Source organism: Miniopterus natalensis, chromosome 11 (assembly GCF_054644295.1).
Source record: "Miniopterus natalensis isolate mMinNat1 chromosome 11, mMinNat1.hap1, whole genome shotgun sequence".
Taxonomy (NCBI): domain Eukaryota; kingdom Metazoa; phylum Chordata; class Mammalia; order Chiroptera; family Miniopteridae; genus Miniopterus; species Miniopterus natalensis.
This window is the reverse complement of record NC_142091.1, coordinates 48,094,589-48,118,506: the sequence shown is the minus strand read 5'-3', so window position 1 is coordinate 48,118,506 and position 23,918 is coordinate 48,094,589. Positions and strand designations below refer to the sequence as shown.

Below are 23,918 nucleotides of genomic sequence, written 5' to 3'. Positions count from 1 at the left end.
CCTTGGCAAGCACTGTATTTTGAGAACCAGGGCTGAACTCAGGAATGAAGGCCTAGAGCTAAAAGAAATGAAAATACAGTGGACATGTTCAGTTTGAAATACTTATTAGTGGGATATTAGGTGTACGTGTTTAAAGTTCAGGAGAGAAATGTGGGCTGGATATTTATATGTGAGAATCATCAATATATGGATAGTATTTAAAGAAAAAATATTTTTAAAAGAGGTTACACACCTATAACCTCTTTTTTCACATAACAGGACTTTATGGATCAAGTTGAGGATTTGGGACTTTTATTCTAAGGGTAGTACAAGCCATGAAAGGTTTAAACTAGGAGACATAAATAGATTTGGCTGTTGTGGGGAAAATGAATTACAGTAGTTCCCCCCTTATCTGAGAGATCTATATTCCAAAACCCCAGTGGATCCCTGAAACTGCAGATAGTACCAAACCTTATATATTACGTATATACATTTTCTGTGCATGTATTCCACTCACAAATTTTTTGCCTTTTAATTAAGCACTTATTACCCCCAGTGGCTGTAACTTTTGCAGTTTGAGGTGCACCAACAAACTAGCATGAATTTTTTTCCTTCTTCACAATTTCACAGAAGATTCATTCTTACCATAGATCTTACCAACCTCAGCATATGATATTTTTTCTTAAGAACTTTCATCTGCCCGGCCGGGCGTGGCTCAGCTGTTGAGCATCGACCTAGGATCCAGGCAATTGGGGTTTGATTCCCAGTCAGGGCACATGCCTGAGTTGCAGGCTCGATCAATGATTCTCTCATCACTGATGTTTCTATCTATCTCCCTCCTTTCTTCTCTCTGAAATCAATAAAGATATATTTTAAAAAAAAGAACTTTCACCTTTTCACTTACAGGAAACACTTTACACCTTCTCTGGCATATCTGACTTGCGCTATCACTACTCTTGTGCTTTGGGGCCATTATTAAGTAAAATAAAGGTGATGTGGACACAAGCCGTGTGATACTGTGACGGTCAACCTGATAACTTAGACAGTTACTAGTGACTAATATATACAGTGTGGATATGCTGGATAAAAGGATGATTCATGTTCTGGGTGGGACAGAGCTAGACAGTGGAAGATTTCCTCATGCTGCTCAGAACAGCACGCAATTTAAAATGTATGAATAGTTTATTTCTGGAATTTTCTCTTTTTAAAAAAGTTTTATCCTTACCTGAGGATATTTTTTCTATTGCTTTTCAGAGAGAGTGGAAGGTAGAAAGAGAGAGAGAAACATCTATGTGGGAGAGAGACATTGATTGGTTGCCTCCCTCATGTGTCCCGACTAGGGCCAGGGATTGAGCCTGCAAGCGAGGTACGTGCCCTTGGCCAGAATCGAACCCGGGATCCTTCAGTCCTCCAGCCGATGCTCTAACCACTGAGCCAAGCTGGCTAGGGTCTTTCTTTTTTTTACGAGTTTGAGCCAAACTGACAACATATGCCAAGGAGCAAGATCTCAAATGCTCCTGGTATTTTCCATTTAATATTTTTGGACCACAGTTGACTGGGGGTAACTGAAACCTCAGAAAGTGAAACCATGAGTAAGGGGGTACGGCTGTACAGAGAGGCAAAAGCCAATGTTGGAGGAGTTTAATTAGAAGGTTTTACAGTAGTTTTTATAAAAGTTAATATGACTTGATCTGCGGCGGGGGCAATGGGGATGGAATGTGTTCTGTTTATTGCTATTTAACAAACCATTCCAAACTTAGTAGCATAAAGTACAATCATTTTTGTTCTGTGGGTCAAGAATTCAGACGGTACAAGAGAGATGGGTTGTCTGCTTTATGATGGCGGAGGCCTTATTCTTGTGAAAAATTGAAGGGCTGAGGTGACTCAAAGGCTGGGTTCAGCTAGGACTGTCAAACACACTACCTGTATGTGGCCTCTTCATGTGTCTTGGGCTTCTCCAAGACTGGAGACTGAGTTCAGAGAGGAAGCATTTGGAGAGAGAGCAATCCCCAGATCACGGCAAAACTGTAAGTCATTTATCAACCATCATCTTTGCCATTTCCCCTGGTTACAAGCAAGTCATTATGACCACTAGATAAAGGGGAGGAGAATTAGACTCCACCTCCTGCAAGGAGATGTGAAGGTCACATTGCAGAAAAGCATGTGGCATAAGAGATTTGGTAGCTTTGGAAAATATCATTTTCCAGAGAAGAAAATGACATAATTCAAGATGTATTTAAGAGGTGGACTTAATAGCACTTGGTATGATTGATTTAAGAGATGAAAGAGGAATCAAGGATTCATTTATTTATTCCACAACTGTCTAAGTGCCTGTGCCTGTCAATGCCCAGCACTATTCTGAGATGATTCTGAGAACTTGAGTGGATACTGATGCTATTTGCTGATTTTGAAAACACTGCAGAGAGATGTAGAGATGATGCAATTCAATTTTGGATATATTAGTAGAGTTTGAGGTGCCTGTGATGTGGCATCCATGTGGAAGTTTCTAGAAGGCAGTTGAATATAATGCATCTAGACTACAGAAGGCAAAATTAGTAAAGTAAATTTGGGAATTCTCAGCCTAAGGTGTTGAGAGGAGCAAAGAACTTAAAATTGTGAACACCTTAGAGGAGAAAGAGTTGGCAGAGGTGACTAGAGAAAACCAGCCAGAGAGGAGAAAGAAAACCAGGTAGCAGAGGTTCTTAGGGATGAGAGCATTTTAAGGACAAGTGAGAGAGATTGAACCAAGAGATCAATAGTTATATAATTAGACAGCATGTTGTAAGGGGAAACACTCCCTTGGGAGATGACTCTCCAACCCTCCCAGTAGTTCCTGAGGTGGTAGAGCCTTAGGAAGGAGATAGGGCATTGCCCTTGAAATAGCAATAAAAGAAAAAACATTAGGTCAATTTAGGTGAGTTTGTGCAGCTGTGTATTTGGGAAGTTGAAGTTGTTCATTGTGTCTATACCTGAGGATGAAATGAAGTGTATTTTTACCTTTCTCAAGGGTGCGAAGCCCGTGTAATTCCGGTATCTTGCTCTGTTTTGCTTGGCCGTTTGCCTTCCGTATCCCAGTTGACCCTTCTCATCTAACCCCTTTTACACTGAAATTTTAATGCTGGTGAATAATTTTCTGAGAAAGAAAACGTGGGAGGTGGAATGGGAGCTACTTTAGTTTATATTAATAATCTGAAAATTATCCTTAATATCTACTTTAAGATATACTTGATATACTGATAGAAGACAACATAATATAATAAAAAAAATGCCCTGGGCTAGGGATGGGGGTGGGGATGGATTTAGTTCTGATTTTGCAAATTAGTTTTGTAACCTCAGGCAGATTACATCATGGAGTGTAAAATAAAGGGGCTTGTTGTTGGATGCCTTTATTTGCCCTTTTTTGCTCTGTAATTCTACAGTTCCATAATAACTCTTCCTAGGAAAAGTTCTGTTTACTAAAGAATAACCACGATATTGTCTATAGGGTCCATAAATAGATACTGAACTAATCTGACCTTCTGTGTGTTGCTTCTGCTCTGTTTTTACTTATCAGTCACCCCCCAAAAAATCAATAAGTTCTTGTGGGTCTCATTTCAGGTGCCCTAATGCATGAATTATCAAATGATGGTGCTCGTAGACAGTTTGAATTTTATCTAGAAGAAATGATCCTGCCTCTCATGGTAGCTAGTGCCCAGAGTGGAGAACGAGAATGCCACATAGTGGTGCTTACAGACGACGATGTGGTTGATTGGGATGAAGAGTATCCACCCCAGATGGGAGAAGAATATTCACAAAGTAAGTATTGTGGCATGTTTTCTGTTTCCTGAATCATTACAGATTCTCTATTTTTTTTTTATAATATTGATTAAAGGACAGTTTTTATAAAAAAAGTACATTGAACTCTTAACTATACCAGGACTCTGCAAACTATGGCCTGTGGGCCAGATCCAGCCTATTGCCTGTTTTTAAAAGGTTTTCTGTATTGTCTGTGGCTGCTTTTGTGCTACAGTGGCAGAGTTGAGTTGTTGTAACAAAGACCGCATGGCTCGCAAAGCCCAAAGTATTTACTATCTGGCCCTTTACAGAAGAAGTGTGCCCACCCCTGACAAGCACAGAGGTAGTTTGCTTTTTGTTGAATATCTGGATCTTGATGGATTTTTTCCTTTGAATTTGGAAGCCTCCTAGAGAAGTAGATCCTGGAGTAGTAGATCATAAAAAAAAGCTGTTTTTTTAAAGTGAATTTTTATTTGTATATAAAATGAGAAACTTCGCCCTGCCCGGTGTGGCTCAGAGGTTGAGCGATTCCTGGTCAGGGCACATGCCCAGGTTGTGGGCTCAATCAGTGACTCTCTCATCATTGCTGTTTCTGTCTCTCTCTCTCCCTCTCCTTTCCTCTCTCTGAAATCAATAAAGGTATATTTAAAAAATAAAATGAGAAACTTCAACTCATTGATTTCGAGAATGACTAATTTCTAAGATGTTCCTTTTTAAATATCACATGTGTTTGGAGGATACAGTGAGCCTTCAGGAAGCTTTGTTAGGTATTTCTGACCAAAACAGCGTATCTTGAGCAGGAGTGACCAACTTTTCTTACTGCACTTTCAGACTTTTTCTAATTAGTGCTTTTTGATTGTTTTTGTTAGAAAATTTATCTTACTGTTGTTTATCTTGATGAATTCAATAGGGTATTTTTGACCAGTTTCATAGATTGAGTCAAAAGAATAATTTGAAGAACTAGGTAAAATAGCCCAGCATTTTGTTCTGTACTCCAGTCTGTACTGACTTGGTAAGGATTGGGGTTTAAATAAAAAGTACAGGAATATAGACTGTATCAAAATCCTTTAATTATTTTCCCATTTTACTTAACCCTTTTCTAAAAACAAAACAAAGCAGACTCCAAGTGGTATTCTTTTTGACTTCTAAAGAAGACTTTCAAAGGTTATTTTAACACCAATTACAGTAGCACTTTTCAGAGTTTATATTGAGATGTTTTTGTTGCATGATATACTTAAATGAGTGATTCTTTTGTGGACAGTTGTAATAATAGACATTTCTGTTGCTATTTCCTCATTCCTAGGCCCTTTGCTGACAATGGTTTTCTGTAACAGTATGTGGAATAAAAAGTTGAACAAAACACAGGAAAAATGAAAGGTTACCAAAAATGAAGAGAAATATCGGAATGAACAAACATAATTTGTATTTTAGTTTTCAAAAAAACTAAACTTTCTGACTTGAAGAGAGTAGAGCCAACATAGAATACAGAAATGACATAATAGTGATGTAGGGATTATAATACACCTGGCTTTTCCTTAATTGGTGAGCTTTCCATTTCAGTGTTTTTTGGTTTTCTTGTTTTTATCTTAAGCTTTGAAGCTTAAAAGGACTGAAAGCATTTTTACTTAATTTGTCTAAATGTTTCATCTTGTGCCAATGGGGAGCTAAAGATTTATTTAAGGAGACAGAGATAGCCTCTTCAGCCTGATTTTCCTAAATGTGGCAACCGTCCATTCTGAGATGTCAAAAAATATTTCTCTTAAAATATCAGTAATCTTAAGGATGTAGTTACAAATTTACTCCATGAGTAGCATCTGTATACGTATTTTCCTTTTATTGGCTCTTAAACCAGCATGTTTGGTTTGTGAGTGTTTTTTTCTTTTTTTGAAAAAACCTTTGCAGTTCACCTTTTAAGGGAGATAACTCCACCTGAAAGAGAGAAGGCGAGGAAAGTCCATCAGTCTAACTCCCTGAAGTTCCCAGCACATTTGGAAGACTCAACATGTTGTCAGTGGAATGTCTGTCCTTTGCAAAGCCAGTTTGCTCTAAACAGACTAACCTAGGCAGAACATGCTCGAATCTGCCATTTTTAACATCAGTATTAAATGGGGCTGTTCGCCTGAATGGAAAACAGTTTGTGGGGAGGGTCTTTGCCTTTTTGGGGAGCTATTAATAGTTGCTCAATCCATGAAATGCAAGATGTATCCATTAGGTACTCTCTAACAAGGCATTTTTTCCCCTTTCCAGACGAGGCCTTGTAGGCATCCTAGCAAAGTCCTTTACTTTGCTTGCTTGATAATGATGTGATCCTGATGTCTTCTTTTGGTTCTCTTATTTGAAGAAATTGGGGCAGATCCTATTTCAATAAGTTTATATATGATATATCTTTCAGAAGGAGAGTTCTTCCTATGGATTGGGTTACCTGATTGGTTATTAAAGCTTTTTTTGTTTCAACTTAAGTATTGCTTATACATTAACTGTACTGAATTGTCCTGTCATGTTGGCTAGTCATCCTTTGGCATCACTGCATCCACTATTTGGGATTTTAGGGTTGTGAGCCCCATTTGATGATCAAGATAAATTTTTTATATCCAAGTACTTTGATTTTAATAAAATACTTTTGTCTTTTTGTTTTCAGTTATTTATAGCACAAAATTATATAGATTTTTCAAGTACATTGAAAACAGAGATGTGGCCAAATCAGTTTTGAAGGAGAGAGGTCTTAAGAAGATTAGATTGGGAATAGAAGGTAAGACATTTTCATATATTCTGTTAACTTTCTTTTGAAAACAAAAACACAAGGTTAAAAAAATAGAATTTCATTTAGAATATAGTTTGAATACTTTAAGAAAAACTCAGAGAAATGATTATATCGAATGATCATGTAGTAGACCTATAAATAACAAAGACCAGCTTTCTTTATCTGAGAAAATAGGCCATTAGAAATTTTTATTCCATAAGATTCCCTAGTAATAGAAGATATGAATTTATCTTTTCTGCTATAGCTCACCCTAATGATCGTTTGACTGAGCCCATACATTTTCAGATTGCTTTTTACTTTGATTTAAATGAATTTTTCCAAAAGCCATGTTAAATGCTTGTTTTATTTTAAAATGCCCTTTGTAAGAATAAAAGTCCCTTCTTGACATAACATGACATAGTTTAAAGAATAAAGGTTCTAAAAGAAATAAGAATAAGAATAAAGGTTCTGGAGCCAGATTGCTTGTGTTCAAATCCTGTGACTTAACAATTGTATAACCTTGGCTAAGGCATTTAACTTCTCTGTGCCTCAGTTTCCGCATCTAAAATTAGGGCCTTAATAAATACTTTATAGGGTTATTATGATGATAGAATGAGTTGATACCTGAAAAACAAAGCAGAGCCTGGCATATAGCAGTTTCTCAGTACATGTTTGTGATGGTGATATGGAGATAATGGTGGTGATCATTGACCAGTCGAGCTGTTGGAGATCACAATACAGCAGATCCTTGAACAATTTCATTGTGTCGTTTCATCACAACATTGGTAAGATGCCATAGGAGCTTAACTCTTTATATCAGTTAACCTATGGTAAAATTTGTTTCATTATATCATTTGCTTAAAGTCACAAAACCTATTGACAGTGTTAACTGAAGACTTACTATAATGGGCTGCTGAGACATATGGGGAAGAATGACCAGAAACAGTCTTTGCAGGCAGAGGAGGCGGCTTTGGGCTTAAAATAAGTAGTGAAATTGCTGACACATTAGTTTTACCCATGTGTGTCTTCTATCATTTTGCAAACAGCTGTTTGTTCTCAGAGCTAGAGAGAAAGCAACTGGGTCCTACTTAGATTGGGAAAACAAGGATGGCCTCTGTAAGGAGGAGGCATTTCAGTTGAAGCCTGATGGCAAGGAGGTTAGAACCGGGTTATAAGAAAGCTTTATATACTGTGCTGTGGAGGACGGGCCTTCCCCTTCAGCATGAGAAAACTTGGTGGTTTTTAACCTAGGATGTAATGTGGTTACACGTGTTAGAGTGGTGATTCTTTGTGGAGAAGATGAGATGGAGATTTTGAAGACTTTCTAATGGCCCCAGAGGAACCCAGGATGAGGGAATAGAGATGGAGACCTTTCTGATCTCTAGTGCTGTCCTTCAGGTGGTAGGTGACTGGAAGTGTGAAACGTAGAAGACATTCTGCAGAAGGTCTTTAGAAGGTTTTTGGCCCTGCTTGTTCTGTGCCCTCCTCACCTCAACCACATAACACACTCACTCCACACATGGCTAAATATATATACTAGCTACCAATGCTGTCTACATACATCCCCCTATGCAATATAATCATTAATTGAGTCCCCGTAATGTGAGGCTTTTTTTTTTCTGATTCAGATTATGGTCTAACTGTGGCCCCTGGGCCAAATCCAGCCCAGTGCCTGTTTTTTTTATAAAGTTTTATTGGAATATAGACATGCTCTTTCATTTATGTATTGTCTGTGGCTGATTTCACTTTACAGTGGGATAGTTGAGTAGTTGAGATAGCAACTATATGGCCCGCAAGCCTCAAATAAGAATGTACTCTCTGGCCTTTTATGGAAAAATGTTTGGCAATCCCTGGTCTAAACTAGCAATTCTTTCTAGTAGGAAGGAGGAAAAGGACGCATAATAATTTCTAAGGAGATGATGTTTTTGGAGAATTGCCTTCCCTGGTAAATGACCAAAAATTTTCCAAAACTAGGATTGTCCTTTCTAGTTGTTCCTTTTCAGTGATTATGATCCGAGAGAAGGAAGATATAATTAATTAGGAAAAGCTGCTTTGGAATTGCCAATCTGGGTGAACTGCTTGGTTGTTGGGAGTAGTAACATTAAAATGAAATATGGGGTTAAAATATTGGCTTTGCTTACCTAGGTGCAGAAGTACCTAGAACCAGTGAAGCTGGAGATCTCTGCAGCTTTTTGTCATTTAACCAGAAAAGGAAAGAAAAAACCCAGGGCAATGTGAAAATGCGATTTAGGTTTAAGGAAAGTAGAAGGCAAATGTGGCAGTCAGTTGCACATCTCGAGGCCAGATAATCCTGTGAAGGGAAGGAAGGGTTCAGGGAGATTAAGGATATACTGCTAGAGCCCAAGATGCACTAGATTACATACCATTTTATTTGGGACCCATCCTTTCCTGCTCTTAAAGAATGTTTTTCTGGTGGCTGATGTATTGAATACCTGAGAGAGGATAGACGGTTTTGTGAATTACATCAGGATTTTGGTTTCTGGCCATTGAACTGATGACCAAGGGAATGGAATATTGGTTTCCTTTCTCTGTTTTGTTTGTCCAGGAGCTACAGCAGAAAAGCCCTCATTAGGCTAACTTGGATGAGAAGTGTGGGGGGGCCGTGTATGTGCAAGTGTGTGTCCTCAGTTTGTAAAACCTTTCTATCCTCAGGTTATCCTACCTATAAAGAAAAAATAAAGAAAAGGCCTGGAGGCCGCCCAGAAGTGATTTACAACTATGTCCAAAGACCCTTTATTCGAATGTCCTGGGAGAAGGAAGAAGGAAAGAGTCGGCATGTAGACTTTCAGTGTGTAAAGAGTAAATCTATCACCAACCTTGCAGCAGCTGCCGCAGACATTCCCCAGGACCAGCTGGTCGTCATGCACCCAACTCCGCAAGTGGATGAGCTGGATATTCTCCCCATCCATCCCCCTTCGGGCAACAATGACCTCGATCCTGATGCACAGAATCCAATGCTGTGATGCTGATGTTCCTTGAAACCATAGCATGCTACTCTTCACAGTGACGTTGCACTCTCCTCATTCTGCACTGCAAGGCCACTTTTCATCGTGAGATGCACATAACAATGTTTAGGATATTGCAGTGTAGGCTTTTTTAAAGACCAAAGGTAGCTGAATGGTTTTTTAAATGAGTACAACTCTAGCATCCTGAGGTTCCAGTTATATAAATGTATTTGTTTACCAGTAGGTTTGTGAAATTGGTTCTTTGTATGGGGACAGTCCTTTTTCACACATCTAGATCTTTTCAGAAGTGGTGGAAATTGGCAGCTGGGGTACTTTCAGTCTAGATTGATATGTCATACCCCAGATAAAATGCAGAATATTATATAGTTGCACTTTATAAATGGTTAAATGGAACTGTTCAAGCCATTTTTATAGTTGTGATGCACAGTATAACTTAAATAAGTGCTTCTATCAAAGTATTCCTTCAGTAAAATGTGTATAGTTTACTGCCCATGATGAGCAAAAAATGAGTATTTATCACTGGGCTTATTTGAATGATTAGAATGAGATTCAGTGCCCACATCTTAACAGTTCAGTTATCTCCAGTGCCGTTTTCACCCTTTTAGAGTGAGTCACACGCAGGGAGTGTGAACATCAGGGGTGGTTTATTATCCAGTCTGCCTTACCCTTAATCCGTTCACAGATATTTATTTACTAATGATTTTTTCTTAAGAGTTATGGGATAGGAAAATGAAGTGTTTGCTCTTCATTTACTAAATGATTGTAAACTCAAGTTTTTCATCAAAATAAAAGTCCATTGTTTTAATGTTTCTGATCAATTTTATAACCTTGACCATTTTTAGACTCATAATTAGACTTCCTGTCTTCCTGGTGTCATTATAACTAGAAAACAAATAGCAGCTCATGGAACTCAATTTGGTATGTGTGTGATGAGGCATTTAGATCCCCTACTAATTATAAAAAAATAAATCCAAAACAATGTTAGATCTGAAAGATACCATTTTCTAGTTCAACCTGATATGAAAGGTAAAATACCTTGACTAAATCGTACAGTGACCTTAGGTTTCAGAGCTAATTTCTGATACTAGTTCGGTGCTTTTTTCATTATACTGTGCTGCTCTGCTTAGCATATTACTCATACAAATGTTGTTTTTTAAATATTCCGTGACCTTTGGGTCTGGGGTCACACTGTTGGAAGCCATACAGCTGTGAGTACTAGTAGAGAGAGGAGTTGTAGTAGAGAAGCCAATCTGTTACATCTAGTCTTGAATTTGTAATTTAAGAGAATTGAATTTTGTGTTTAAACAGTAACATTTTTGTTCTCATATAAATAAAAATTGTAACGATTTGGAGATTAACTATTTTAACAAAATAGCTGAGCTTTTAACACAGGGAAATGATGTCAGTCCCAGAATTATTATGATGGCCAGAAAGGTGTAAATGTTATTGGCATGGATTGTCTTTAAAACCCACTGGAAAAAGTTGATGAACCAGCCCTATAGCATGTAGGATTTTTTTCTAATTATCTGAAATGTGAACAGTATTTATAGAACAAGGGAAACATTTATTAAAAATATTTAACTGTCTAATACATTATACTTTAACCCATATTTATAGTAAAGGATTCTTACAAGGAAGAATAAACAGCTTTATGATACAATTAGTATAAGAAATATCCACATGGGGGATTTCTTTGTAGTGTAAAAACACCATACATCTGAAATGACCATTTGCATATAAAAGCTACCAATGATGCTTCTGTGCACAATGATTAAAAAATTCAACACAAACAGAATCCAAAATATACAATTAATGCAAGCTATCCACAGCTAGCCCAATAATCAATGATGAGGAAACACTGGAGCAGGCTTAGTTCCACTTTGTCTGAAGTTACACATAGTAAGATTGACTTGTATCAATGGCTCTGAGATGGCTTTTATGAAGACAGTACATAAAAGCTGTTCTCTCCTTACCCAGTAAGCTTCTCAGACTGTAAAACTCCACCAGTAATGCACTTTGATACTGTAGCTGTTGCTAAAGCAACAGGTAGTGTTTACAGCGGCCATGGCAAGTCGCTAAAGTCAACAGGGCCACCCAGGCCAGCATCTGCTTCCAAGAGGCTCATTATGACAGCCATTGCTGCTTCATCGTTACTGGGACTGCTTGAGCCTTGATCGGTGTCTATCATGTCCATGCCTATATGAGGGTTCTCCCCTGCGGGAGGAGAGAAGACTGGTTAGTGATGATGCCAAAGTGTGTTTGCCTTGGTAAGCAATTCCAAAGCACACTTTTATTAAGAAAGTTATGCTTAACAGTAGGACGAGAGGAGCTACTTTTGGTGCTACATTGCCATATATATATTTTTTAACTGGGGTTTTCAGAGGGGAAGAACCAATTTTTTAGAAACACAGTACTTAAAATATAATAAAGATTAAAAACATCTGAGTTGACCTCATTTTAATATTCTGATATAACAAATTATAAGGATGGAGTTACAGAAGGAAAGAAATGGGAAAATAGAGATTAGGAAAAAAGATCTAAAAAGATAAAGGGAAAGACGGGTGGGATGGGAGAAGTGGACTCTTCATTGCTAAATGACTTTTAATACCCTCTGAAACGTGCACTGATCACCCTTCTAGGCTTTGTCTCTAAACCACCATCGGTTTTTCCTCTGAAGAGATTAAGTCCTACACGGTGGGAGAAAGCCCGTGTCCAGGCTGCTATAGTCTCCTGAGTTCCAGGGACAAACTTGGATACTCTGCCAGAACGCAACCATTAAACTCCACTTGGAAGTAAAGATTTAAACAAGTTTTTAACTTTTACTTTGTTCTTATCAAATTTATGTAGAACTAACTTGTTTGGTACATTTACATTCACATTATTAAAAATGACTTTGTGTCAGATGTGTTGCAAACTCATTGTAATGGAAATGAGTGCGAATGCCACTTACCAAGAATAGAACTATCGGAATACGGATAGCCTGGGTTCTCCTGAGCCTGCCCAGGTAGTAAGCCACTGGAAGGAATGTCTGGAGTCCCTCCATTTAAAATCTGCAAACAAAAGTGAAGTTTTCACATCACCAACAGTCAATCAGTATCATATGCAGTGCCACCAAGAAAATGAATTGTGTTGAAAAGAGGAAGGTGGGAGAAAAAAATGCTTCAAATGGCTTCGGTTTCCTCTTGGGCAATTTCAATCAAGAAACTGTTCAGAAGGGTCACGGTAAGAAAAAACTCCCCAAAACTATTTTTTTCTCTCTCTTAGATTCAGCCCATTCAGGCAATTTAAAGGCTCAATAAAATCCCTAAAGCATTCAGTTACCTTGGATCATGCTGCTCACATATTTCTTTAAGGCCAACGACTAAACCTCCGTGAGCCCAGCTGGGCAGTTCCCCTGAAGGGAGTAAAACTTTCAGATGTTGCTGAAGAAATGAGAGCTTGTGAAACTGAGAAGAGACAGCTTTGAGGAGTCACAAAAGAACAACAAAACACTAGAAGTAAATCTCTCATCAGTTAACTACAGACGCCGCCTCTAGTAACCAGAGGTTTACGTTCTTAAGATAGACTCCGTAGCAGAATTATCACTCTGTCTGCCCCCGGCCCCCCACCCCCAGCTTCCTTCCCCTGGCTGAGTCTCAGAAAAGCCTCCTGGAGCATTTGGATGCAGGTGAGGAAACATGGTAGCTCCTTGGATTTCAGGAGGGGCGGAGATACCAGACCTTGCCAGTAGGTGGCATTGCAACTTCCTTGATCTCTGCAGTTCAAATTTTTGGTCTAGAGACCCCTTTACACAATTTAAAAAACTGAGGACTTGCACGCCGGCGTGGCTCAGCGGTTGAGCATCAACCTAGGATCCAAGAGATGCAGGTTCGACTCCCAGTCAGGGCACATGCCCGGGTTTTGAGCTTGATCCCATGCAGGGAGCCTCTGATCAATGACTCATCATTGATGTCTCTCTCTCTCCCTCTCTCCCTCTCCCTTCCTCTCTCTGAAATCAATAAAAATATATTAAAATAATTAAAAAATTAAAATTGAGGACTTTAAAGAAATTTTGTTATGTAGGCTATATTTGTCAATGTTTAGTGTATTTAAAGTTAAAAGTAATAACTTTAAAATATAATAAACCTATTACATGTTAACACGAATTGCATTTTAATGAAAAGTAACTTTTCCAAAACAACAAAAAATGAGTGGTATCCTTGTTCTACATTTTAAAACAATCCAGTGTCTGCCTTAGTAGAATGTGACTGGATACTTGTAGTTGCTTCTCCATTCAGTCTGTTTAGATGTGTTGTTTGTAGTATATGAAGGAAATCTAGCCTCCCCTAGATACATAGTTTAAAAAGGTATATTTTAATAGCTTTTTCAAATAATTGTGGTATTAATCTTTGACATTACATCAAAACTCAGTAAGTGGGCGTTTCTCAAAAGGTTAGCTGCAACATGGAATCTGAAACCATATAAGTGAGATTTCTGTACTCATGTTAAAATCCATTGGTCTGTTCATCTTAGGACGGATCTTTTGTTTACCTTTGCATGATTTTAAAATACCTTGCATGGGGCACGCTTTCCCTCCCTGGAGCCACACCTGTGCCTTTCCCTTCCCCCACAGGTGCGCATCTCCTAAGTTCTAAGGGACACCACGAGACTTGCAACCAGGGGGGCAATGGGCATGGCAGCTCACGCTAACCCCCGAGCCTGTCTCCAAGGCCCCTTTCTCTGACTTCCAGTGAGCTGACAGCGGCCCCGCCCAGCCTAGGCTCTCCTGTGGCTGCTTCTGTCCTAAGCCCTTCCTTGTTTCACTGTCCTCAGCTTTAATAAACGTACTCTCAAAATAAAAAAATAAAATTATTGGTCATTTGGAAAATACTGGTTCACTGAGTTATTCAGATCTTCCAAATGTTGACACATTGCAGGTACAACATTAAAACCACCATTGTTAATATTACCTAAATCATCGGAAATATCTTTTAAGTTAGAAAGCTGTCAATTCAAAGTAGTAGATAGAAGTTTTCCAAAAATTCTAATTTTTGCTTGAAAGCTGTAATTTTATCATTGGCAACAAATACTGTCAGTTGTTTTCCTTGAAGTCACAGGTTCACTTTATTCATTTTCAAGAAAATGTATGCTAAGTACCCAAGTCCGGACAGCCATAGTTTCCAGCAGAACAGCCGTGTTCCATGAAGAAAGCAGTCATGCGGCCAGAGCTCAGGCACTGAGCACCAGGGCCTTCCCCACGCAGCTGCGGGCTGCGCAGGTGCCTTATGCGTACTTCCCACTGTGTTGCAGAATCAAAAAGATTTACTCCAGGGGCCTATAAGAGCAGCTCTTTTTACTGCTTCATTAAGAACATTCTTAAGTGAAGCTGTCTTTAGAAACTTATATTTTTATTGTGAGTGTATGGTGATGAAAAAATACAACTACTAGCGCAGTTTGGTGTCACTGCGCTGATTTTTGCAAAAGCACCAGCAGTTCTACCCAGCCTTTCTTTTGTACTATCCGTTCACATATCAATGCAGTGAGAAGAAAAGTATTTTGGCATTATTATGAAAAGAGTTTGGACTTTGCAGAGCCCTGAACCGATCTTGCTCTCTTGCCCCCAAAAAGGCCACAGATGGCACTTAAGAACTGCCGCTTTGTCTGAACCTTTGCCTTTGGATGTGCGGACTCTCCTGGAAATTGCAAGGCTCACTTAAGCCCCCGCCTTTCAGCTGAACCCCAGCTGAAACAACTGGCAGGCTAACGGCTCATTTTCAGACCTGCCAAATTGGAGCGGGACTGGGCAGGGCTGGAAGCACTGTGGCTTTGGAGCGCTGTTTACTGCTGCTGTCATTTTCAACTCTTGTTTAGGCTGCTCTTCTAAGTCCTGCTGCCGAGGACTCAGAATACATTCAGAATTTCTTCTCTCAGACCCACTTATTTAAAAAAAAATTATTGTTGAAAATATTACAGGTCTCCTCCCCCCCCCCCCTTTACCTCGCCCCCAGGCCTTCTCCACACTGTCGTCTGTGTCCGTGGGATATGCATATGTGCACGTGAGTTCTTTGACCTCTCCCGCCCACTCCCCACCCCCTTCCCTCTGAGATCCCTCAGTCTGTTCCATGCTTCCGTGTCTCTGGATCTATTTTGTTCATCATTGTGTTCATTAGATTCCACATGTGAGTGAGGTCATGTGATACTTGTCTTTCTCTGACTGGCTTATTTCACTCAGCATAATACTCTCCAGGTCCTCTCAGTCCCACTTTTATAAGCTCAAAGAAAAAGGAACTTTTTTTTTCATAAATGCTTTAAAAACACTTGGGGCTTTGTGACGCTGAGCACGCTCCTTCGCCCTGGCAGCTACTGGTGTGAAAAGAATCGGGAGTGGAGACCTGAATCAGTTTGGAACCATCTAAGACATGCCGGGCTGATCTTTCAACACTTGGGAGCCTGGGTTTCTTCACCTATACAGTTGTGAGGATAAGATGAGACGATGCGTATGAAAGTTCCCTGGTTAATATTTAAACGTTACACTGGATGGAGTAGAGGGATTCCTGGTTAACACCAGGGAGTTAAGTGCCTAGAAGTCCAGCTGAGAAGCAGAGAAGGGAAACGAGCCTAAGGAGACAGTGGGTCCACAGGGAGGAGGGACCCAGAGGTATAAAAGGGGGTCAGAGCTAAGAGCACAGCCTGCAGCCCAGGCTTCATCTAACCAGCGCTATTTTCCGCGTTAGTAAAGGTCGGGCGCATTCACACATTATTTCATAACAGGAGTTCATGTGCAAAGATTCTGCCTGTTGCAACCTACATTAGCCCCATTAAAGAAAACTAGGGCTTAAAACCGCACAGGGTCGCAGGGCTAGCACATGGCCAAGCCAGGATTCCAGCCCAGGTCTATCTTACTTTGACCATGCCCCTACCCATTAATTTACGGACTTTGAAACCTTTTTGGGGGTGGGGTGGGGGTGGGTGGGAGCAAAGCCTTATTTCAAGCAGAAGCTTTTACAGAAGATTCCTGTGTAATAGAGGTAAAGCTGCCCTGGTGGAAGACACAGGCGTCCCGCCTCACCCTCTCCTCGCCAGCGGGCCCCGCCCCGCCCCTGCCGCCTGCGCTGCCGAGGAACCCGTTCTGAAAACCGTCCTGCCTTTGCTGCAGTTCGTGCCCTAGGTGTCCATCTCTGTAAATTACTCCCTCTGTGTCCTGGGAGACGGGAGGAGGAGGACTTTGTCTACAGATGCAGGCCCTTGGTCCCCCCAGCCGATACTAACATCGGGCGCTGTGGATTTACGATGTGCGATGAACGTGGGCCTTGACGTGTAAAGTCTCCGGCAGAGGCGGGACAGGTGAGCGGCCCCTAAGCCCGTCCACGCGCAGCCTTCCAGCCAGCTCTTCGCGAGGGCGCACGGCTGGGGGCCGCGGGACCCGCGCCGTCATCGCGGGCAGCCGGGCGGCAGGCCCCAAGCGCTCTGCCACGGCCGAAGCGCGGCTTGCCTCCCCGAGCCCTGCTTGCGGTATCACTGTTCGCAGCCCCTGCCCTAGACCCTGATGGTATTTTCTCCCTGGACGACAACTGGCAGAGAACTGAAGAGTTTGCTGTGCACGGTACTGATCTTCCCTCTTGGGGGCTCTTGAATTGCTCCTCAGTGCGATGGACTGACAGCGCCCCCCTCCCTGGAATAACTCTCTGCTCTCCCCACTCCCACGGATGGAACCCCCTGAGGATGCCAGCAAGCCCTCGCTCGCTCCGTGTGCTTCGCACCTCGCCTCACAATCATGCATCCACTTCAGGAGGAAAACTGCTCAGCAACCACAGCTGGAATTAAATACGCTCACGCCAACACTTCCGAACTTAGGCAAGAGCTTCTCTAGGTTAAGAAGGGCCTTGGCCTGAGTCGCCAGCCTTACCTTCTTGCCTCCCGGAGAAGGGGCATCTGGGGGAGGTGTGCTTGTGATGTTCAGGGGGCTGGAGCCGCAGCTGGAAGGCGAGGACCCTCTTATCCTGTCAGGAAAAGAGGACTTGGTTACACCGCCTCTCCCTGTTTCAGTGAACGCGTGCGCTTTGCTGAGGGGTGGAGGTCAGAGGAAGGTCTGGGACAGGAACCAGCGAGCTGTCCGTAAAGGGCCAGACAGCAACTACCTTAGGCTCTCTAGGCCCTATGGTCTTAGTCACAATTACTCACCTCTGCCACTGGAGCTAGAAAGCAGCCACAGACAATCCGAAAATGAATGGGTGTGGCTGTGTTCCAATAAAACTTTATTTACAAAAACAGGCAATAAGCTGGGTTGATCCCACAGGCACCTAATCTAGAGTGCAGACCCCGGAGTCAAGCATCTCACTGACAGAGCCTGGGATTAGGACTCGGAATTTAAAGTAAGTGGCCAGTTTCATTTCCTCACAAGATCCAGATCTCAGAGTTGGAGGGGACTTTAGAAGTTCAGCCTGTGTCTTTGATACCATGAAGCAGAACCCACAGCAAATGATTTATCTGCTTAAAACTAGAAATCTACATAAACTCTTGTCAGGCTGAAGGGCCTCTGGAAAGTGGCCATGGCCTGGCGCTGAAGCTGGAGTTTAGGGAGAGTATGGTGGCAGCTGTGTGACCACCAGGCTCGTAGCTCCCGCGTGGATGGACGTGGCTTTTGGGTCCCCTAGGGACCCCCTCCTCCACTGCCCAGTAGCCTTTTGGCTCTTGGCCTGTATGCCTAGTTCTGTAGATCTGTGAGTGAACAGGCTTTCTCTCTCCTGGACCCTACGCTTCTCAAAGGCAGGGTACAACTATATGCCGTGCACTCTTAGGGCACACAGAGGCCTACTCATTGCTTTCTGCAAAGTGCTGACTATCTCGCACCTCTCCTTACTTCCCTCTGTGAAACCACTATTTTCCCAGGGTCCCCATCTTGGAATTGCCTTTTCATTGTTTCTTGTCTCGTCTTCCATATCTAGTCCTTAAATTACCCCTTTCTCTTTTGGAAAGTATCGCCACTGTAGGGTGGGCCTCATTCCTGGGTTATCAGCACGCTCACCTTTCTCTCCCTGTTTCAGTCCAATGTCCTCGGTGCTTATCAACACCTATTCAGCATCCCGTAATGAATGGGGTCTCACGGCTCTTTTCCAGTCTAAAATACTCAGCGTCGTTTCTCACTAATATTAGAAATTTCCCATCACAGCTCTGTGGCTCCTTCCTACAAAGAGACTGCCCAGCTAGGTGGCCCACTTCTCGACCCTGAATATGCCACTCGCATGGCCACCCCAGCATGTGCCTGTCTTTTCTAGAGGGAATGCCCACCTTCATCACGAACCCCAGCTTCGACCAAGTTCAAAATCTTCCTTGCTTGCTTGCTTCAGCCCGTGTGTTCTCTCTTTTTTCTATTATCATAAAGAAAATAGGCTTCTCAACAACTGTAAGATCCTTGAGGTCAAGGACTGTTTTGTACTGTTCTTAGATGGTCTTGAGCAAAGGGCAGGGTATGTAGCGGCTGAAGGTAGCCTGGTTATCACTGCACACGGCCCCACATCTCCTTTCCGAAGTGGACTTGCAGTCACATCCCTCATTCCTGTTGGGTTGGAACAGAACTGCTACCCCAGGATAAGAGGCCCACCACAGCCAACCAGAAAGCAAGGCCAGCCTCCAATTCTCCTGAGAATCCGGTCGCAGCAAAAAATAGTGGTAATTTTTCCCACGTTCCTTTACATCTGCATTCCTAAGGACCTGGTGACCACCCTCTCCATTTCCCCCCCTTCAAATGAGCCTGTAATAGCTGCGTCCCTCTCAGTGGCTGCTCTTAAGGACCTAGACTTGCCTAACGACTTTTGAGCACTCCCTGTCGGTTTCTGTTCTAGGAACTTTCCCGAGTTCTTTCACAATCCTAAAGCAATCCTTGTGAGGTAGATAGTGCCTCCCTTTGATGGCGTAAGGCAACAGAGACCAAGTAGTTCAGTGAATCTCCTAAGCACAGCCACGTACAGCAGTGATTTTCAACCAGTCAGCCCCAAGAATTTGTAAAACATGCAACACCTGGCTATTTAGTCAGGGGCACTGCCCCCTTTTCCCTTCGATTGTCAAATAAGGAAATGACAACAGCCATCCAGTGTGAATGAATAGAACTTATAACTATTTATTTTTTGTCAGATCGGCAAAAATATATATATTTTGGTGCTCTGCTGGATTTTGGTCATTAGTTTACGTGTGCCATGAGCAGAAAAAGGTTGAGAACTGCTGAAGTAGAGGCCCAGGATCAAACCCAGCTAAACCTCCCCTCTCTCCTTTGAAAAGACGCCCTGCCCAAGGGAATCTCCCCTGGGAGCTGGTCTGCCTGGTCTCCGCACTCTCCTCAGGCAGCTCTGTGACCCGCAGAGCTAATGCTTTGAAAGGCAAGTCACCCGGGCGGTTCACAGCTCTCCTGCGGTCCTGCGAGGTAGTGTTCCATCCTCACTGGGAATCTCTCTGAGTCATGGACCTAGTAACTGGAAAGTGGAGCCTCCCACAGACTTCCCTTCGGCCCTGGGCTGTTTGGGTTTAGCCTCTTTATTTGAGGAGTATTTCTCAATCTTGACACTATTGAGTTTGGACTAGAAAATTTTTTGATGGTCCTGTGCACTGTAGGATACAACTAGATACATCCAACTACGGAGGATGTTGTTGAAGCAGCACCTGGCCCCTATCTGGGGATGTTTAGTAGCAACCGCCCACCCAGCTGTGACAACCAAAACTGCCTCCAGACATTACAAAACCACCCCTGGGGTGGGGGAGGGCAGAATGCCCTGGGCTGAGAACCACCGGTTTAAGGGAGCAACTAGGAGATGCTACTTGCCTGTGGATTTCCATGATTTCCTCAGCAATCATTCGACCTATTTTTCCTGCCCCAGCCCTGGTTCCCCCAGGAATCCCCGGAACAGTGGGGTGGGTCCTCTTTGGGCCACCTACAACAAAGGAACCTGAGAGTGAGAAAGGGGAACGCCCAGGAAGAAAAGCTGCTGTGTGTTTCATTAAGACCAATTCATCCCATGATCCACTCGAAGGTCACCCTTAGGGCTGTGCCTCCAGGGACATTAGAGCTGTGGTTTGGCAGGAAAAGGCTCAAGTTTCCTTCCTGGTTAGAGGTCTAAGCGTTGATGTGAAGAATCACATGCACTTATTCAACACACTGTGCTGCACACATAAGCCAGCACCCTGCCCTCGAGGAGCTCACAGTCTAATGGGTGACAGACGAGACGAGCAGCGGCTGGAGCAAAGCGGGACTGCTGGGAGCAGAGATGTTGACCAGGATTGTGAAGGGGAAGGGGGGGGGCACCTAATAGGAACAGGACCATAGCTGTTTAATGGCCATTCACCTTACTAACTACAGATAAGAGGTTTCCTACAGACCCTGGGACCCTGGAGGACATGCTGCAGGAAGAAAAGCCGAGCTGTAAAAGATGAGACACCTTGCGGCCTGGATGGGCCCATTGCTCAGAAAAGAAGATGCATTTTGAGAACAGACAAAGGACAGGATGCACTTTGATTTGGTTGCTGTGCCTGGAGCCTGACCTCCCTCGGGGAGCTTACGTCAGGAATGCTGACTAGTCTCAGGTCTCAGGAACTGGCAGAACTGGGTTTTAACACCACTGAAAATTAACTACCTAGTTCTGGGACTTGGAGATCCTGGAAGGAGAGCGGAGGCCACAGGCCCTGCAGCCGTCCTCCCCCGCCCCCGCCCTTGGGTGCAGCCCTATGTAACCAGCCAGGTAATGGGGAAGGAGAGAGCAGACTTTCTGTGGACGAATCCCATGCTCTCCCGTTTGCCAGCAATAATGGAACAGGTGCTCATATTTGATTCAACCTTGTCTCTGCCTAACTGACTGAAGTAGCCACAGGCAGCCCGGGCCCACTGTCCGGTGTCAGGCTGAGCCTGACAGGTAATCGTGCGGCACCCACCTCACCGGGCCAGGGGCAGCTTCCTGGAAGATGTCACCTCTGGGCGAGTGCGGAGAGGGGGTCTAAGTCAGCTTGTCGGAGAGGTGGGGGGGGCACTCCAGGCACAGCGACCCATGCATGCAGGAGTGCCGAGGGGGCAACACGGGAGGCTGCTCGCGAAGTCCACCACGGGTGACGGCGACGCGGTGGGGGGGCGGGGGGTGGGTGCCGACCAGATCAGAGGGCCTTGGATGCCACCCTGACAGGCTCGGGCAGATCCACAAAGGGACCGGGGGTACCAAAGGACTCTGCACAGAGAAGGCAGCGGCTTGGACTTGGCTGTAAGAAGGTGCCGCCTGGGGAACTGACTATCGCGGAGAACAGGGCCAGGAAGTTGCCTCCCATAACCCGGGCAGCAGATGGGGCGGGCGAAGCAGCAACAGCGGTGACGGAGAGGTTCAGGCAGAACGGGAGGGGGAGTCAAGGTTTCTGGCGTAACCAGCCAGGTGGGGGCGTGCACAGAATCGGTTTGGACGTGCTGAATTTCTGGTGCCTTTGGGACTCCGGGTGGAACTTTCCAGAAGGCAGAGGAGAGACAGATCTGGAGCCCAGCGAGAGCCTGGATGCAGGAGTCATCCACGGAGAGGCCGGGACGGAAGACATGCAGGCCGAGGCCAGGCCCTGGGATGGCCTCTGCCGACAGACACCCTTCTCCCACCACAGGAGCCGGTGACAGCCATCAGAGAGCACATCACATCACATCAGCCAGTGGGCAGCACCAAGGGAGAGGCACGAGAGGAGCAGGAGTTTATTTCCAGGGCTTCCAGGAGCCAGCAGCCTCAGGAAAGACACACCCAGCTCAACAGAGAAAGTGAGGTGACCGCGTCCGCAGTGCTCATCCCTGAGGGGCCTCCCTGTTCTACAGAATAGGGTAGCTGGGGACCCCAAGTACGTGGGGGAGGGTCTTTGGTCACAAGCTGCTTCTCAGTGGCCCCCAGCACATAGTTACCTTCTCCAGGGGGCAGCATGCCGTCCATGCTGTGGGGGGACGCTGTGAGCTGCGGGAAGCCTTGGTCCCCGCCTTCCAGGACGTCGGCTCTGTGAACATCCCAGCAATAAGGAAACGTGAGTCAGGCCTGCTCAGAGCCGTGCACCTTTCACCTTGGCCAAGGTGTCCGGTGTCCACTCTGGACCTGGACAGGCCAGAAAATGAAGTGTCTGTCTCAGTGGCTCAAAAGGTCTCTCACTCTGTGATAACACGGCGGGCAGCAGCCTGGCCTCGGCCTCGGCCTCGCGGCCTGTGGGGCCTTCCTAGTCCACGGGGGACCCAGGCCGGCGGAGGTGTGGCTGCAGCAGCCCTCGGCACTGCCACGGGCCTGCTCTCCTGCCAGCCTGTGGTGCACCAGGTAGGGGTTTGGACATCACGGGGAAGGAACTGGGGGGAGCAGGCCCGGCCAAAGTGAAGGTTTTTCCCTTCCCTGCTCACCTAGCAGGTGGCGGCTTTGAGGTGGTGCCGTAGCTGCCAATACTCAAGCCACCAGCCTAGTGGGCATGGAGGGCCACCCACCCTCAGCCACGGCCAGTGTGAGCTGATGCCCACGGCAGCGTTTCATGGACTGCCAACCCCTCCCTCGCGGAGCACCAGGGGCGGCCCGGGGTGCAGGGGCCGCAGAATCCTAAAGCTGGCTGCTCTATCTGGAAGGAGACGGTGCCGACTCCTGCAGCAATTCCACAAGCCGGGGCCTGCGTGCTTTGAGCATGAAGCTTGTTCCTTGCTAACAACCCTTTGGCTTCTGCCAGTCCTGAGGCTTCACAGGGTATTGCGACACTGGCTGCTGCCCGCACCCACCCCGTCCCCAGGAAGGAACCCAGGGCATTTCGTTTGCAGCAAGGGAGCTTCTGTAGAGGAGAAACTTACAGAACAACAGTGTTGGTGGAGACAATGTATTCTACTTCCTTGGTCCAAGGGTTCATGAAACTGAACCACCGACTCCGCAGTGTGATGAAAGAGCCATCCTTGATTTTAAACTTATAGCAGTTAGTCGTGATCTTTTCTCTCGTCTGTAAAACTGAAAATGCAAAGAAACCACGATATTGTTGCTTCCTCATATCAGGGTATTAAAATAACCAAACCCTAAGTGCATCGGACTCCGAGGCCACCTCTTCAATAAGCCAAGGGAGCCGGCACCTCAGAGAACAGGTCGTTTTCCAGGGGCTGTTCCGAGCCTTTCGATTCAGTTGTTCATCTGCCCCTATTTTTTGGAGTGTATGAAATGAAGGCGCCAGGAAATGCCTGGCCGCATTACAGACATCCGGCTGGAATCAGCTGTGACATGGGCACCAGCTAATGGGAAGGCGCAGAGCAAAGGGGCTGTGTTCTTCCCCATCACAAAGCCCGAGGCAGTGCAGCACTCTCAGGACATCTGTCACCTATTCAAACCTATTCTTTTACATAGCAAACATGTAACAAGCACCTTCATGTGCCAGGCCTGGAGACAGGAGTCAGGCTATGACACTTGCCCTCAGGAGAGGAATGAGGCAGCTCTGCGGAGGATGAGACTGGG

At 44.3% G+C, this 23,918-nt stretch overlaps 2 protein-coding genes across 8 annotated transcripts in view; one reads left to right on the top strand and one right to left on the bottom strand.

Moving 5' to 3' along the window:
* BTBD10 (BTB domain containing 10) overlaps positions 1–10,306 on the top strand; it is a 59,895-nt gene extending 49,589 nt beyond the window's left edge. For 5 of the 6 annotated variants that reach the window (XM_016225208.2, XM_016225204.2, XM_016225207.2 and 2 more), the window contains 3 exons: positions 3,577–3,774; positions 6,392–6,502; positions 9,167–10,306. In XM_016225208.2, the coding sequence (XP_016080694.1) occupies positions 3,577–3,774; positions 6,392–6,502; positions 9,167–9,477 (620 nt within the window). In that variant the 3' untranslated portion in view covers positions 9,478–10,306. Of the gene's footprint in view, positions 1–3,576; positions 3,775–5,655; positions 5,761–6,391; positions 6,503–9,166 lie in introns of all 6 variants that reach the window. The other variant, XM_087821743.1, reaches the window with a different exon arrangement.
* Positions 10,307–11,423: 1,117 nt separating this feature from the next.
* BMAL1 (basic helix-loop-helix ARNT like 1) overlaps positions 11,424–23,918 on the bottom strand; it is a 71,281-nt gene continuing 58,786 nt past the window's right edge. For both annotated transcript variants that reach the window (XM_087821744.1, XM_087821745.1), the window contains 6 exons: positions 23,273–23,423; positions 22,364–22,452; positions 20,273–20,381; positions 17,366–17,459; positions 12,431–12,530; positions 11,424–11,694 (listed from right to left, as the gene is read on the bottom strand). In XM_087821744.1, the coding sequence (XP_087677870.1) occupies positions 11,534–11,694; positions 12,431–12,530; positions 17,366–17,459; positions 20,273–20,381; positions 22,364–22,452; positions 23,273–23,423 (704 nt within the window). In that variant the 3' untranslated portion in view covers positions 11,424–11,533. The remainder of the gene's footprint in view (positions 11,695–12,430; positions 12,531–17,365; positions 17,460–20,272; positions 20,382–22,363; positions 22,453–23,272; positions 23,424–23,918) is intronic.